General features: G+C 43.8%; 1 protein-coding gene across 3 annotated transcripts in view; it reads right to left on the reverse strand.

Annotated features, from left to right (window-relative positions):
• LOC142495633 (substance-P receptor-like) overlaps positions 1 to 13,802 on the reverse strand; it is a 177,836-nt gene that overhangs the window by 87,635 nt on the left and 76,399 nt on the right. For all 3 annotated transcript variants that reach the window (XM_075601358.1, XM_075601355.1, XM_075601357.1), the window contains exon 2: positions 12,715 to 12,897. In XM_075601358.1, coding sequence (XP_075457473.1) covers positions 12,715 to 12,897 — 183 coding nt within the window. The remainder of the gene's footprint in view (positions 1 to 12,714; positions 12,898 to 13,802) is intronic.

Below are 13,802 nucleotides of genomic sequence, written 5' to 3' on the forward strand. Positions count from 1 at the left end.
TAATGGGTCTCATCAGTGTGGGGTTGGTTAACTGGCTATGCAATGAAGCAGTGAGGATGGGGTTTACCATACTTAGTTAAGTTATGGTGGGTAAAAAAAGTGACATAAACCCTCCACAGCAAAGCATATAGCAAATGGAAATATTACTTGTGAGCACATTCACATGTCTTAGACAGGTCTGCAACCCTGCTTTTCACCATTATCACCTAGCATACAGTGATAGTTTATTTTTTTAATTTTTTTATAAAAATGTTTTACCTGGAATAATACATTGAGAGTTACCTCTCGTTTTCAAGTATGTCCTGGGCACAGAGTTATAAAAATACATGGTTACATTAAAAGAACAGGTTATACAGTGAATTCAGACATTTCATGGACAGATAGAGTTGGAAAATTAGGAACAGGGGATAAAGGGCTTGTGATTTTCCGATTGAATTAGAGCAGCTTTAACATCACCAAACATCAGCAAATGGCTCACACCCTTTGGCTACCATTCGGCTGCGCCAAAGGCTATCCGCCTTTGGGGCAACACAGATGTACACTGGGGTGGTTGAGATTAAATCTTTTGCAGCTGTGAAAAAAAAGTTATTTGTGTCCTCTTGGCTCATTAACATTCCAGTGGGTGCGGTTGACGTTCCACAAAGTACAAGCACATGTTAACCCTTAGCACACTGGTCCTGTGCAGAGGGGAGCAGTTCTTGGGGAGCCCCATCAGGCTGTCCGCCTTTGGCGAAAAGCAGGGTTGCAAACCTGTCAAGACGTGAATGTGCTCACAAGTAATATTTTTATATGCTATATACATATGCGTTGGAGGGTTTTTGGTCACCTTTTCACTCACCATAACCTTAATACAACTTAATTACATAACTGTAATATATCAAATTACACCGCGTTACCATGACAACGGGACACTACGTGACGTCATGCAGCAACTTGAAGGCGGGTGACGTCATGTAGCGTCCCGTTGTCATGGCAACGTAGCAACCATTTTCATTGGATTTGCAGAGGGAGACACAGGACTTGCAGGAGAATGCCCGGAGACGCCACCAGTAAGAACTTGGTAGCGGGAAAGGGGGTGAGAGTGGGAGAGGGGTTACATTTTGGGGGTTGAGTGTCTTTTTTTGGGGGACGAGCAAGATTTTTTACAATTTGTCGAGCCCTGTGTGTGTATATATATATATATATATATATATATATATATATATATATATATATATATATATATATATATATATCTATATATGTATATATATAGATATATATATATATATATATATATATATATATATATATATATATATATATATATATATATACATACACACACTTCCTCTTTATCAATATAATGATATAGGATAAAGTATCTGTCGTCTAAATTTAGCATAAGTTGAACGTGATTGACAGATGTCTTTTTTCAACCTCATCTACTATGTAAAAAATATATATTTATAGTCCCTCTGGGGTCTGGGTGTGACTTGTACTAATAAATAGAGATGGGTGGATTTTTTCTTCTAAGTTGTATCCGCCGTGCATAGGCCAGTTCCTTTCAGCCGTAAATCAGTCTCAAAATTCCAAATATGGGTCAGAGTCGGAATTAATACAGCAGGGCCCGCTTCTCGGCACTCCGCTTTTCGTCGATCCGCCGATACGGCTGTGCCGAGAAGGGGGCCGCCATGTTGCCACCATGATCGCGCATGCGCAGAACGGGCCAGGCGGCGTTGCGCTTGTGCAGAACAGGCCGGCCCGGCATCGCGCATGTGCAGAATGGAAGGGTTTCTTTCTGTCGCGCATGCGCAGAACGGCGCAATGCCGGTCTGCGCATGCGCTCCAAACAAAAATCGCCGGTTCCACTTTCCAGTGATTTTCGCTTTACGGCGGGTCCTCAGAATGGAACCCGCCGTATTAGTGGGGCCCTCCTGTATACACACGTTCCTAGAACTGGATTTACGTTTAATCAGATGTCTCATTTTTTTAAATCCGAGCACCATGTGCAGATTTTAAAGAATCAACGGGGGCTACAGTAGCTGAAACCCGAATGTGCAGATCGGATTTTGTCTGAAAAGCCCGGGAAAATCTGGAAGGGAATTTGGACCACTCCACCCATCTACTAATAAAGTAATTTTTTAAATTATTTTCTATTTTTGCTATTTTTTCCTGGTACAGGAATTTTAAAGTACAAACAAGAGCTTGATTGACAGCTGTTGATAATGCTCTTCACATAAATAAAATCTTCTGTTACACAGAAGTGACATTACAGGGTTTGTGAATCAAGGCTTTTTCCACAAGTAGCTCTCACTCTCCTTACTCTAGGGAGGTACTTAGGTGTGTTTCTTCTCATGTTGGTTATATTGGCCATCCCTGTATAGCGTCTGTTACTGTATACTCTACTTCAAATGGGCTCCTTCTGGGATTAGCCCTTCTCTCTTTCTCATTGGGATCAGAATCACTGTGCTAAATACTGTGTACCTCTTTTAGGCACATTGAGTCAGCTGCGGACCTCCCGGTTTGGCTGATCCGGACCACTACTTGGAGAGCCCCATTGGCACTATGCTTCCTCTTAGTGAATCTAATCTATCTAAATCCATCACTATGGATGCTAACTGGACAGGCTACTTTCCCTAGCTACAAAACAACAACTAGGGACAGGACAATATTAATATACTCATCTATACACTGTAACCTATCTACACGACTTCACTGTGAGGCTCTTTAACTGCTAATCTGAGAAACCTAACCTCTATATTCTCTAGAACCTTCTATCAGACTATTTATACCCTGATAGTGATGTCACTCGTTAACACCATGCATAGTTAACCCATTAAGGCTGTTAACCCCTTAATTGACATAGTAGTCCCTGGGGGAATAAGAAACAAGGTTCCAAAAATCCCAAGCTCAGCTGCAGAGAGTCAGTTCCTAAATATACAATATAGTCTTGAATGATATAGCAAATAGTAATGATGGACCTAATAGCACCCGTCTCTGAAAAACCATGTCTCTAAATATACTCCTACATGTGGGGGACCTGTGTTATGAATGTGTGGGTCAGTAAATAATATCTGGCCCCCTATACACAGTAATTGCCGTCCCCCTGGAGAGAGACAAAGACAGAGAGATATAAACCCCCAGACCGCAGTAATCGGAATGGGTAAACTCACAGTTAGGAGCTGGTGATGTCCAATGGAGCGTGCTTCACGTATGCAAGTAGCAGCAGGAGAAATTCCATGAGGAAAACACCGGCGCATAGCAAAGAAAAGTAGTCCCTGGGAGGGTGGGCTATATATGTTTCCCATATAGTGGACCAAAATGTTGGTTTCACTTTTGTACTTTAATATACCTCCTATTCAACGTGATATCCAGTACGCTGTGTCCGGTGAAGTATAATATATAATATATATATATATATATATATATATATATATATACACCTGCATATATACAGTATATGTAGCCAGGTCCCCTCTGGCTCCCCGGTCCTCCGCGCTCTCTCTCCCCTTACCTCCGCTGTTGCAGGGTGGTTGCGGGTGGTGGCGGGCTTGCCAGCAGCCCCTCTGTAGGGCGCCGTCATGTTGGAGTGGTGCATACGCACGCGCGGGGGCTCGCGCATGTGCAGAGAGTGTGTGGCGGCCATTGAGGGTTTGCGCATGGTGGTGGTGTGAGCACATGCGGCGGACCATAGGAATAGGCTCCGCGGGGACTACAAACCCCATAGTGCTCAGGGGCAAGGATACCATGTGATGCCAGGGAGCCAATCGCGCAGCTAGGTTTCCTGAGACAGGAGATAGATATTTGCGCGCTGGAAGAGGAGGAATCAGTCGGAGCTGGGACAGGATAGGGGTAAGAGGTGTGTGTGCAGGGGTCTGTGACCCACTGCACTAGGTCAGATTTCCCCCTAAGCCTCAGCTAGGCCCTGATTCACGTTTATATATTGTGGCTGCTACAGGAACCGGCCGTTAGGTAGGAACCCTGCCCCTTTAGCTATCTATAATTCAGGGACAGCTGCTACGCTGCACGAACCTGATACCGGTGGTCTGGGACCAGGCCACTGTGGCAGAATCAGAGACTATCATCACGGTGGGAAACTCCAGTGGGATACCACCCTATACGGAGGCGAACGCACCGTGGAGGACATCGCTGGATCGGCGGATCCCTATCTGGTTACTTGTCGGCGTGCCCGGGTGCTGGAGCACCCGGCAGGTATCTTACAGAAAGTGCACTAACTATAACTACACTCAAATTAGTGGGCCGCACGGTCACACACTGTGGGTTTGGGTGTGGGGCATTGTGGGACTGGGATTCTCAGGACACGGTGTGGGTTACACAGTGGTGGGATACTGCTGTGTGGATAGTTGTACATTTTGTCCTGTTTGAATTTTTTTTAAAGTGTCACCTCCATTTAACCCATTAAACACACCACTGTGCTCAGTTAACTTTTGTCCTAGGAGGGATTATTGAGGTTTTGATCGATGAGGGATACTGATATTATTTACAAAAATCAGTAGCTTAGATATTAGTCTTAAACATGTCACTGCCTTTGGTCAATTTTGTTCTTAGAAGGGCACTTCACCTACCAAAGACAGGATCATCCTCTTACACACATCAGTTGTTTCATAGGGGAAGAATTACTAAGGTGTGATAGCCATTATGGCTGAATGAGGGCTAATGTCAACCAAACTCTAGCTCATATTCCATATTCCCTATGGACTTCAAAGGGATATACACATGTAGTTATGTAGTATTTTTGCACAACATTCATAACGCCCTAAAATACAAACACACCTGCTGTTTTATTTACCTCTTCTAGATTAGATTTGAAGCTTTTGGGCCAACTCACTATCATTTAATCCAGTTCTCCCAGGTTTCTGTGTGATGTTCCCTTGATCCACACCCTTCTACAAAGACTGATCGTGTTATACCCGGTCAAACGTTCCCTCGGTCTCTGCTACTTGCTGTGTGGGATCACATCCAAATGTAAACAGCAAGGATTCCGACTTGTCATACAGGGAAGGGATGCTTTATGTCACAGAGAAATGTAATGGAACAAATGTCATCATAACTGATGATAATTGTTTCCCCAGTGCTCATGTTGACATCCCTGTAAGTATTTTCGTGAGCTATCCACTTGAGTTCTGATTTCTCAAAGATGGAGTATTATGTGCAGTCTCTACAGTCCCATTTATCAACATATTCCTTCAATAACAGAATACCCATGAATGTGTTCTTGTCTTCTACAGATCCCCAAACCTTTCCCATGTCATACAGGGCTTAAGCTGATGAGAATGCTGGACAGTGACATGTATATGAGAACACTGAGTGTGTCCAGGGCTGTCGACAGTTCTCCCCGGGCCCAGACACAGTTTTGACCTAGACACAATTTATTGAGTACGGTGAGAGGCATGGGCAGGTTATAAAGCAAGGGGGAGGGGAGGGGCAGTGCACTACCTCTTTCAGCGTTTGCCCTCCAGAGGAAAGAAGGGGCTCGGATGGCCAATCACGGAAGTTGCGCCCGACTTTAGGTGGATGGGCTCTAATTCAAGAAGTGACTCCCTCTCTGCCCACCGGGGAGTCACTTATAGCTTCCTATCAATTTTGAACATGGATTGCCTATAGCTTTTGCTGGGTGTATTATACAGCTTTTACAGTTCAGCCCAGGAAAAAAAATGCACAGAGTATTCCGACATGTTAAAAGACAGCTGTGTTATTATTTAAAAAATAATTTAGACTGACTTAGTTTATGGTCTATGTAACAGGGGAGTTATCCTGTTCAGGTAATGTACCTCTAATCCACCAGTGTGGTGGTTAATTGCTGGTAGTCAATTAACAAACACCACCTGCCTGATTAGATGGCTTAGAAAAGCCTGTCTTTTGAGACAGGAAGTGAGACTCCTTAGCTCACACTTGAGCTGAACTTGGAGACAAACAGTCTTGAGCCCTGCCAGAAGAAACAGCAGAGCTGCTTTCAATACACAGGGGAAACTTCTAAATCTGAATGCAGACAAACCCTGAAGAAAAGGTAGCAACCAGGGACAGAGAAGATTTTCCCTCCAAACCACAAGGAACATATAAGACTTTTATTTACAAGACTTTTTATATCTGTTCATTTCATGCTATATGTTTGGGGCTGGGAGACATGCTTATCTAAGGGAGTTGTGATCTGCATAGTATTTCACTAGAAATACTCCCAAGTGAATAGAAGCTTTGTTTAGCCCTTGTTTGGATGGTTTCCTGATGTTAAGGAAACAGGCGCAATAAAAGGCTTATTTAATTTCATTATAATCAGTCTCCCTTGCATACCTCAGTGAGCGTCCGCCTACATATGGTGTCCGAAGTGGGAAGAGAGGTGGTCTTTGAAGTTAGAAAGGACCGGAGATTTTTTCTGTGATTTTTTTTTTATGCTTTTTGTCTACAAACAGTCTGAGCAACTTAAAAAAAATAGATAAAAATAAAATAAAAAAAATCTCATGCAGCAGAGATCAGAGTTAAAGTGATACACACTACTGCACTGAAACTTACAAAACCACAGATGGACTCTTTTCCCCAATCCAAAGAGGAGAGAGACTGCTGAAGCAGATAAAACCTTATTTGCCTATCACAATAAAGTGTAATATGGTCATTGAAATAGGGGGTTTGCCTTCCAGCTATAATCAGGGTTCAAGAAGTGAGTTAGCCCTTAAACGGATAGGCGTTTGTTGTTTTCAAATGTTTAGCTGAAGCAGTGAATACAAATGGTGACCCATGAGCGGTACTGATTCTGCAAGTAAAGGCTGCCACACCGCATAGGACTACCAGTTGTGAATGGAGTATATGCAGAAAAATGTGAAAATTGATGCAAGACTGTGCTGAAGCAGGGAAATTTTCAGTGAACAAGTGCTGAGGGTAAAATTGCCTACAAGAAAAAAGGAATTGCTGAACTGTGTAAAAGGTATCCCAAAGTGTGAAGAGTGAATGTCATAATACCCAAAGTTGAGACTGAACTCAAGCAGAAAATCACATTATTTGGCTGAAGCAGAGAGATTGACCTAGCAAGTAAATGGTGTAAAGCAAACAGAAGTTTTTACCTAGCAAATACACATTCAGCATTCCTAATGAGAGATTAAACCTAGCAAGTAAATGGTGTAAAGCAAATAGACGTTTTTACCTAGCAACTGCATATCTTGTATACCTGATAAGAGAAAATGCATGCACAGTACTGCTGATATTGTAAAACTTACCCAAGAAAGAAAAAGTCTACAGAGATGCCTGTGAGAGCTACGACCTCTACAAGCAAAATATGCCCACCTGTAAGACTACCACGATTGGGGTTTCTAGCAAATACAGTGGCAACAGCTGCAATAGCGCCTCCTGAGGTCAGGAAGAAAATTACACCTGATAGCCTAAAAATGGAGGACAAGATGCAGCGTTCCTGTAATGAACCCTACCCCATGGAAGAGTGGCCCTTCCAGTCGAATAAAGAGGAAGACATCTCTTACGGGGAACCCGAACCGAGTCACACCCACAAAACACCCCAAGAATGGTGGGGGTTCCTGAACTCGGCACGAACCGAAAAGACCGCTCCCTTTGATGACGAATATGATCAGCAGGAGAAAGAGTGGGAGCAGTGGATCACCGAATATTTCCGTCAGCTATTACAGTTGCAAGAAAAGCCGGGTGGATCCAGTGACGCTGCTAAAATTTCAAATGAAGATGCTGACCCCTGAAGGGACGGTGTCATCCAAAACAAAAAGGCGAAAAAAGAAAAAGAAAATCGGTTCTTCATGTACCGTGGAAGGAACAGACACGTCCGCAGATCCTGTGGAGGAAAAGGGGGACCGAGTTGCCCTGCAGCCTAGAGAAAATGGAGAATTCATCCCGTGGATAACCGAATATCCAGAGGGCCCAATGCAGAAGTCGTGTACCCCAAAGAAGTGTCTGTTCGGTGCCAACAGTGAGGAACCTTTAACCAGTCATCCCAGGGAAGCGGAGCCGGAACCAGTGAGTGACGATCCCTTGACCAGCCCTGAAGACGCCCTGAAAATTGCCAGGCGTGACTGTGATCTACTTCGAGAACAATTGAAACTTGAGAGAGAAGATAATGCTGAGTTACAGAAGACGGTTCTCGCAATGTACTCTGAATCTGGAACAGAAATGGACGATCTCAAGACTGAGCTAGATACTGCAAACGCTACTATTTCCGGCCTGGATGAAAACCAAAGCCAATCTGATAAAATGATGACTAAGCTGAAGCGGAATTATGAGGAGGCACTAAAGCAGATGAGTCTTTCAGCAAGAGTTTCACACTCTTCGCATAGAGCTGAATGCCTCACAACAAGAGGTCAACAATGTCCAGACAGAGGTGGACGTATCTCAGAAAGAGGTTCAGACACTCCGCAAAGCACTGGATACCTCACATCATGAGACCAACAGCTGCTGCACAGATCTGGAAGTTTCCAGAAAGGAACTACACAGTCTCACTGAGGAGCTGGACATATCTAAAGAAACTATTGTCAATCTTGATACAGATCTCAAAGAATGAAAAGCTACACGAGCTTAAGGAAATAAATAGACTTTTGGAAGGTGAGAAGTTTGAAGCAGAGCATCGACTGCAGAACCAACTGCAAGGTCTGCGTACGCACCTCGAGAAGGCCGAGGAGAAGCAGCGAACTCTGCAGGAAGAAAAACTGCAGGCTGTTAAAGAAATTCAAGTGCTGCAGGAACGTCTGATGACCCAGTATGTCCCCGCAAAGCAGCATGAGAAACTGAAGGCTACCCTGAGCATCACCAAAGTATCGCTAGAGGCCAAGCTTCAAGTGCGGAAAACTCAAAGGGCTGTTTTTAAACGCTCTGCAACTGCAGCCATACAGTATATCCTACAATAAGACGAGCACCCGACGCGAGGGAAATCTCATGACCGCGCCCTTAGCAAAAAGACTATACTTAGAAAAAGTCCTCCTCGAGCGACTGAGGAGTGCTGATCTCAAGCACCTTCAGGAGGAGACATGAATAAACTGGAGAAAGGGCTCCAATCCCAGCAGGACTGAGTGTTCTCTTCCTCCATCCACTCTCATTCAAGTCACAGAGATATCTAGAATGAGAGTGGAAGGATGGGCTTTAGCCGTGGCAAGCCCGAGCTTCCCACAAACAGGGGAGGTATGTAACAGGGGAGTTATCCCTGTTCAGGTAATGTACCTCTAATCCAGCAGTGTGGTGGTTAACTGCTGGTAGTCAATTAACAAATACCACCTGCCTGATTAGATGGCTTAGATAAGCCTGTCTTTTGAGACAGGAAGTGAGACTCCTTAGCTCACACCTGAGCTGAACTTGGAGACAAACAGTTTTGAGCTCTGCCAGAAGAAACAGAAGAGCTGCTTTCAAGACACAGGGGAAACTTCTAAACCTGAATGCTGACAAACCCTGAAGAAAAGGTAGCAACCAGGGACAGAGAAGATTTTCCTACCAAACCACAAGGAACAGATAATACTTTTATTTACAAGATTTTTTATATCTGTTCATTTCATGCTATATGTTTGGGGCTGGGAGACATGCTTTCTAAGGAAGTTGTATTTCACTAGAACTACTCCCAAGTGAATAGAAGCTTTGTTTACCCCTTGTTTGGATGGTTTCCTGATGTTAAGGAAACAGGCGCAATAAAAGGCTTATTTAATTTCACTATAATCAGTCTCCCTTGCATACCTCTGTGAGCGTCCGCCTACAGTCGGTAACAAAAATGACAACAACTCTTCACTGCAGTTATTGTATTTTTTTGTTACCCACGCTAACCTAATTGTGTCTGATTTTAAACCACTATACGTGTCTGTAACAGGGACCTATCCCTGTTTAAATAAAGCAGCCTCAGAGCTCTGAGAATCCAGCAGAGAGATAGTTGATTGCAGCCACTCAATTAACTAGTCTCCACCTGAACTAATGAGAGCTCTGTAGAAAGCCTCATGTGAGACACAGGAGACAGATTCCTTAGCTCACATTTGTGCCGACAGAAGGAGAGCAGAGAAGCCTGCACACAGACACTATCTTGAGCATAAAGGCTGTGCTGAGATCAAGACACCCAGACACCCAGAGACCTATATTTCCAGGACACAGGAACCTGCCACAGACTGACATGGAGGGCCACCTGCTTAAGGTACCTCCTGAGACTTTGGGGTGATAGGCTGGTAATGGGAATATCCCTCCAGTCCTGCCGATAGGGTCTGGGGCTAGTAAGTTAGCCCTTACAAAGGGATAGGGGTTTGTTATTTTGTTGTTTTTGTATGTTTTGCCTGGATAAAGGAACAGGCTCAATAATGCCCAGATATAATTGCATCCAAATCAGTCTCCATTATATGAAACTCTGCACACATCTCTTACAGTGTCAAAAATGCAGAATGAGTGACCAAGCTCACATTAATGAGTAGAAAAATATAAAAAAAAAAGCTGTCTGGGCTGTCATATTCTTTGTTAAATCAGCACCACAAGCCTATTAGTTTAGTTGGGTGTTTGGTGGGACTGCACCCATAGAGAAGGTGTGGGAGAGAAGGATGAACACTTGAGCAGTACTTCCAGTACCACTCTGAAAAGACAGAATATGACTTGTAGTAAATGACTGGGTCAGCGGGTTGCTTTGCATCCAGAATAAGGTGCAGCCAGTCACACAATGGGCCAGCAGCTGACAATAACACATAAATCACGGAGAAGTGCACACTTTGTGGGCATGACGCGGGTCACTGAGCATTTACAGTTGGCTTTTATCAACAGTAAACATAATAAACACTCAGCCGCTGTGAGGTGTAGTGATGTATGAGCTGTTAACATCCATCAAGCCGTTTCAATTAATATATATCAAGAGTCATGGGAATAAAATACTGAACAGACCTATTTGTATTTGAACCCTTTTCAGTTCCTCTAACACACTAGAAAGTAACAGTTTGCCGCAACCAAGCACCATTCTCTTGATAGAATAGTCATCTGGGGTTTAACTCTCGTGCTGCCAGAGGATAGAGGCCAATCTGGCAGCGGAGGCGTTAAGAGTCCATTCATTTCAGTTTCGGGACCCCCAGGTTCACGAGATACATACCGGAAATGCTAGCTGGGATTTTTCCTTGCAGGCCAATAGGACGCCATAACAGCTGACATAGCAACTTCATATTGGCCCAGTACCAGCGCTAAGTTTAGTGGTATTTCAGGAAATAAGGGTTTCCCGAAGTTTAAATGAAGGTGTTTCATCCGTGGAGACCCCCTGTTTCCCACCTATGTGAAAAATAAATGGGTATGGGTAAAAAAAAAATGAGCAGAGGGCCCTGCGGTTTTAAAATAGTATAGTCCCATTATTCATTTAGGATGAAGCTGTTCTCTTCACCAACACAAGAAAGCTGCTTTGTCAGTTAATATCGTATTCTGTAATATAGCAATATTTTTGTACAGGTTCAGCTGTTGATAATACCTTTTTCTATTGTTATAATTGTGAATATTTAATGTTTCATGTTTTGTACGTTATTGCATCCTGTTTATGTCCGAATAACTTTTTATTTTATGCTACGGTGATTTGCAATGACAAACAATTTCACAGCAGTAGCCACATTTATAACGCCCCGTGACATGAAATATATTTGCACGGTAATGAACAAAGGGGTTAAATAGTCAGTAGAAACCAGGTTAAGGGAATAGACAATTTACTGTTTTAATATCTCTGAGCAATAAGCACCCTACCCTGAGATGAACTATTACTGAAGATGCATGCATGCGTAGGCAGAATTACATTCAGTACAAATGTAGAAGCAAAGGCCATCAGATAATAGCAGATCAGGGTATTGTGGCAAAGAAAATAACCCAAGCTCAATTAAAGGCAGATAGGTGGTGTGATATGAGCAGCTTTTGTCATGATCCAGGATATTAGTAGTAGATATGTGCAAAATAGTAATGCACATATGCAAATATGAAAATCATACATTAGCTCAACTTGAAAAATACGTAACAAATGACAGCATACAGTAGACCACCCTTTAATTTAGTGATTAAAATTCCCCCATAAAAACGCTAGCTGAATTCACAGGAAATTCTCTCATGTTGTAGAGACTTGGTAGGCCGAAAAAGGAACACAATCTTTGAATCTTTGAATTTGTACAGCTTGGAGAAAGGGTTAAAGTTGAAATTCCAGCAGAAACATACAGCCCCCTCTTCGTTTTCCCTGGAGCTTTCTAAGTGGGAGAAAATTCCTGTTGCCTGTGATACAACAACATGGTTGACAGAATCAGATGAAGCTTTCATTTCAGTCTGATGCTGTCACTCACTGCCCTCACTTGGAAGTGAGAGCACGATAAACAGTGAGGGTAGGAGAAGCAGAGGGTTCTGGGAGAGGAAACAGAAACTATGGCATCTCCCTGGTAAGGGACAATGCTTAAAACTACAATTTATACATCATTAGCTGTTGATATTTAGGGGAAATCATTTTTGGCCGTGCTTGTAATCAGAGGCTCTTTCAGTTGACATATATCGCTCAAAGTTGATTTTAGGTGAAAGAACACCCTTAAATCAGCTAGGAGTAGCATAGAGGTAGAACATTGCAATTGAAGTGCTTGACGTCACCTTATCTCCCTGTTCCTTAGGCACCACAATTAGATTGTAAGCTCTTTAGGGTACAGACTAAAGATGAAGAACATTCTATGTATGGACATGCGTACACTATCAGTGCTATAAAAATATATACTATTATGTCGTTTTATGAGCAGAGAGGAGAAATAACGGACTTACAGTTTTGCGAACTTTTTGTTAAATGCCACATGGCAAACTTCCCTGTTATCCGCACTTTCCGCTATTGCGTAGTATCCCAGAGGAAAAGCCAAAGAGAAGGCAAGAATCCAAATGACGCAGATGACTATCTTAGTAGCGGTGGCCGATAGCCTTGGCTTCAGTGGATGGTTGATCGCCATATACCTAGGGAAGAAAATACACATATATTGAAAAAAACTCACATTAAAAGCAAAGGTACAATCCTAACTGGTATCAAAGGGATGAAATTACATTCATGTCTTTATTTCTCTCCCTCTCTCCTTCTCTCTCCCTGTCTATTTTCTCTCCTCTCTCTCTCTCCCTCTCTCCACTTCTATTCCTCTCCCTCTTCCTTAGTCGTCTCTCTATTCCCTTCTTCTCCCTCTCTCCCTCTCTCTCCTTCTTTCTCTCCTTCTTCCTCTCCTACTCTTTTTCTCCTCTTCCATCCCCTGTAACCACTGTGCTGCTAAACCGTGCAATGCGGGAGATCCCAGGAGCACGAAGGGGGGGTGGCCGGCGCTGGAATTGGGCTCAAGCATCAGAGCCGGCTGCTGCTCCCTGCATCTGCATACTGCGGGGGCTTCAGTGCATAAAGGCAACTCCTCCCCCTGCATGTTTCCTCACTCGCATAGCTGACAGCGGTGCGCAAAGTGGGGGGTGCTAGATTGTCTGGGGGGGCGCGGGTGTTACAGAGACCCTGCGCTTCTCCGAAGGCATTTAAAATAAATGCCAGGGATCACATGAGGCCCCTGTAACTAGTTTACTTACCTTGGTTCCAACGAAACGTCTCCATGGCAACCGGTGTCAAATGATGCCACGGGGTCATGTGACATCACGTTGCTTTGGCAACGTGACGTCACACGACCTGCGACTTTATTTGACGCCGGGCCGTGTGGGGGGGGGAGGAGCAAGGGGGGGGGCATGAAGATAAGTTTACGCACCCCTGGCTGAGCACACAGACAGGGTCTGAGCAGCCTTATCCCTCCCCCCAGGTATTGTTTTTGTAGGATGGGAGAATTGGGTGTGTGTGTAGGAGGGGAGGAAATGGGTGTGCAGGGGGGTGGGGGAAT

This window comes from Ascaphus truei, chromosome 5 (genome assembly GCF_040206685.1).
Source record: "Ascaphus truei isolate aAscTru1 chromosome 5, aAscTru1.hap1, whole genome shotgun sequence".
NCBI lineage: Eukaryota > Metazoa > Chordata > Amphibia > Anura > Ascaphidae > Ascaphus > Ascaphus truei.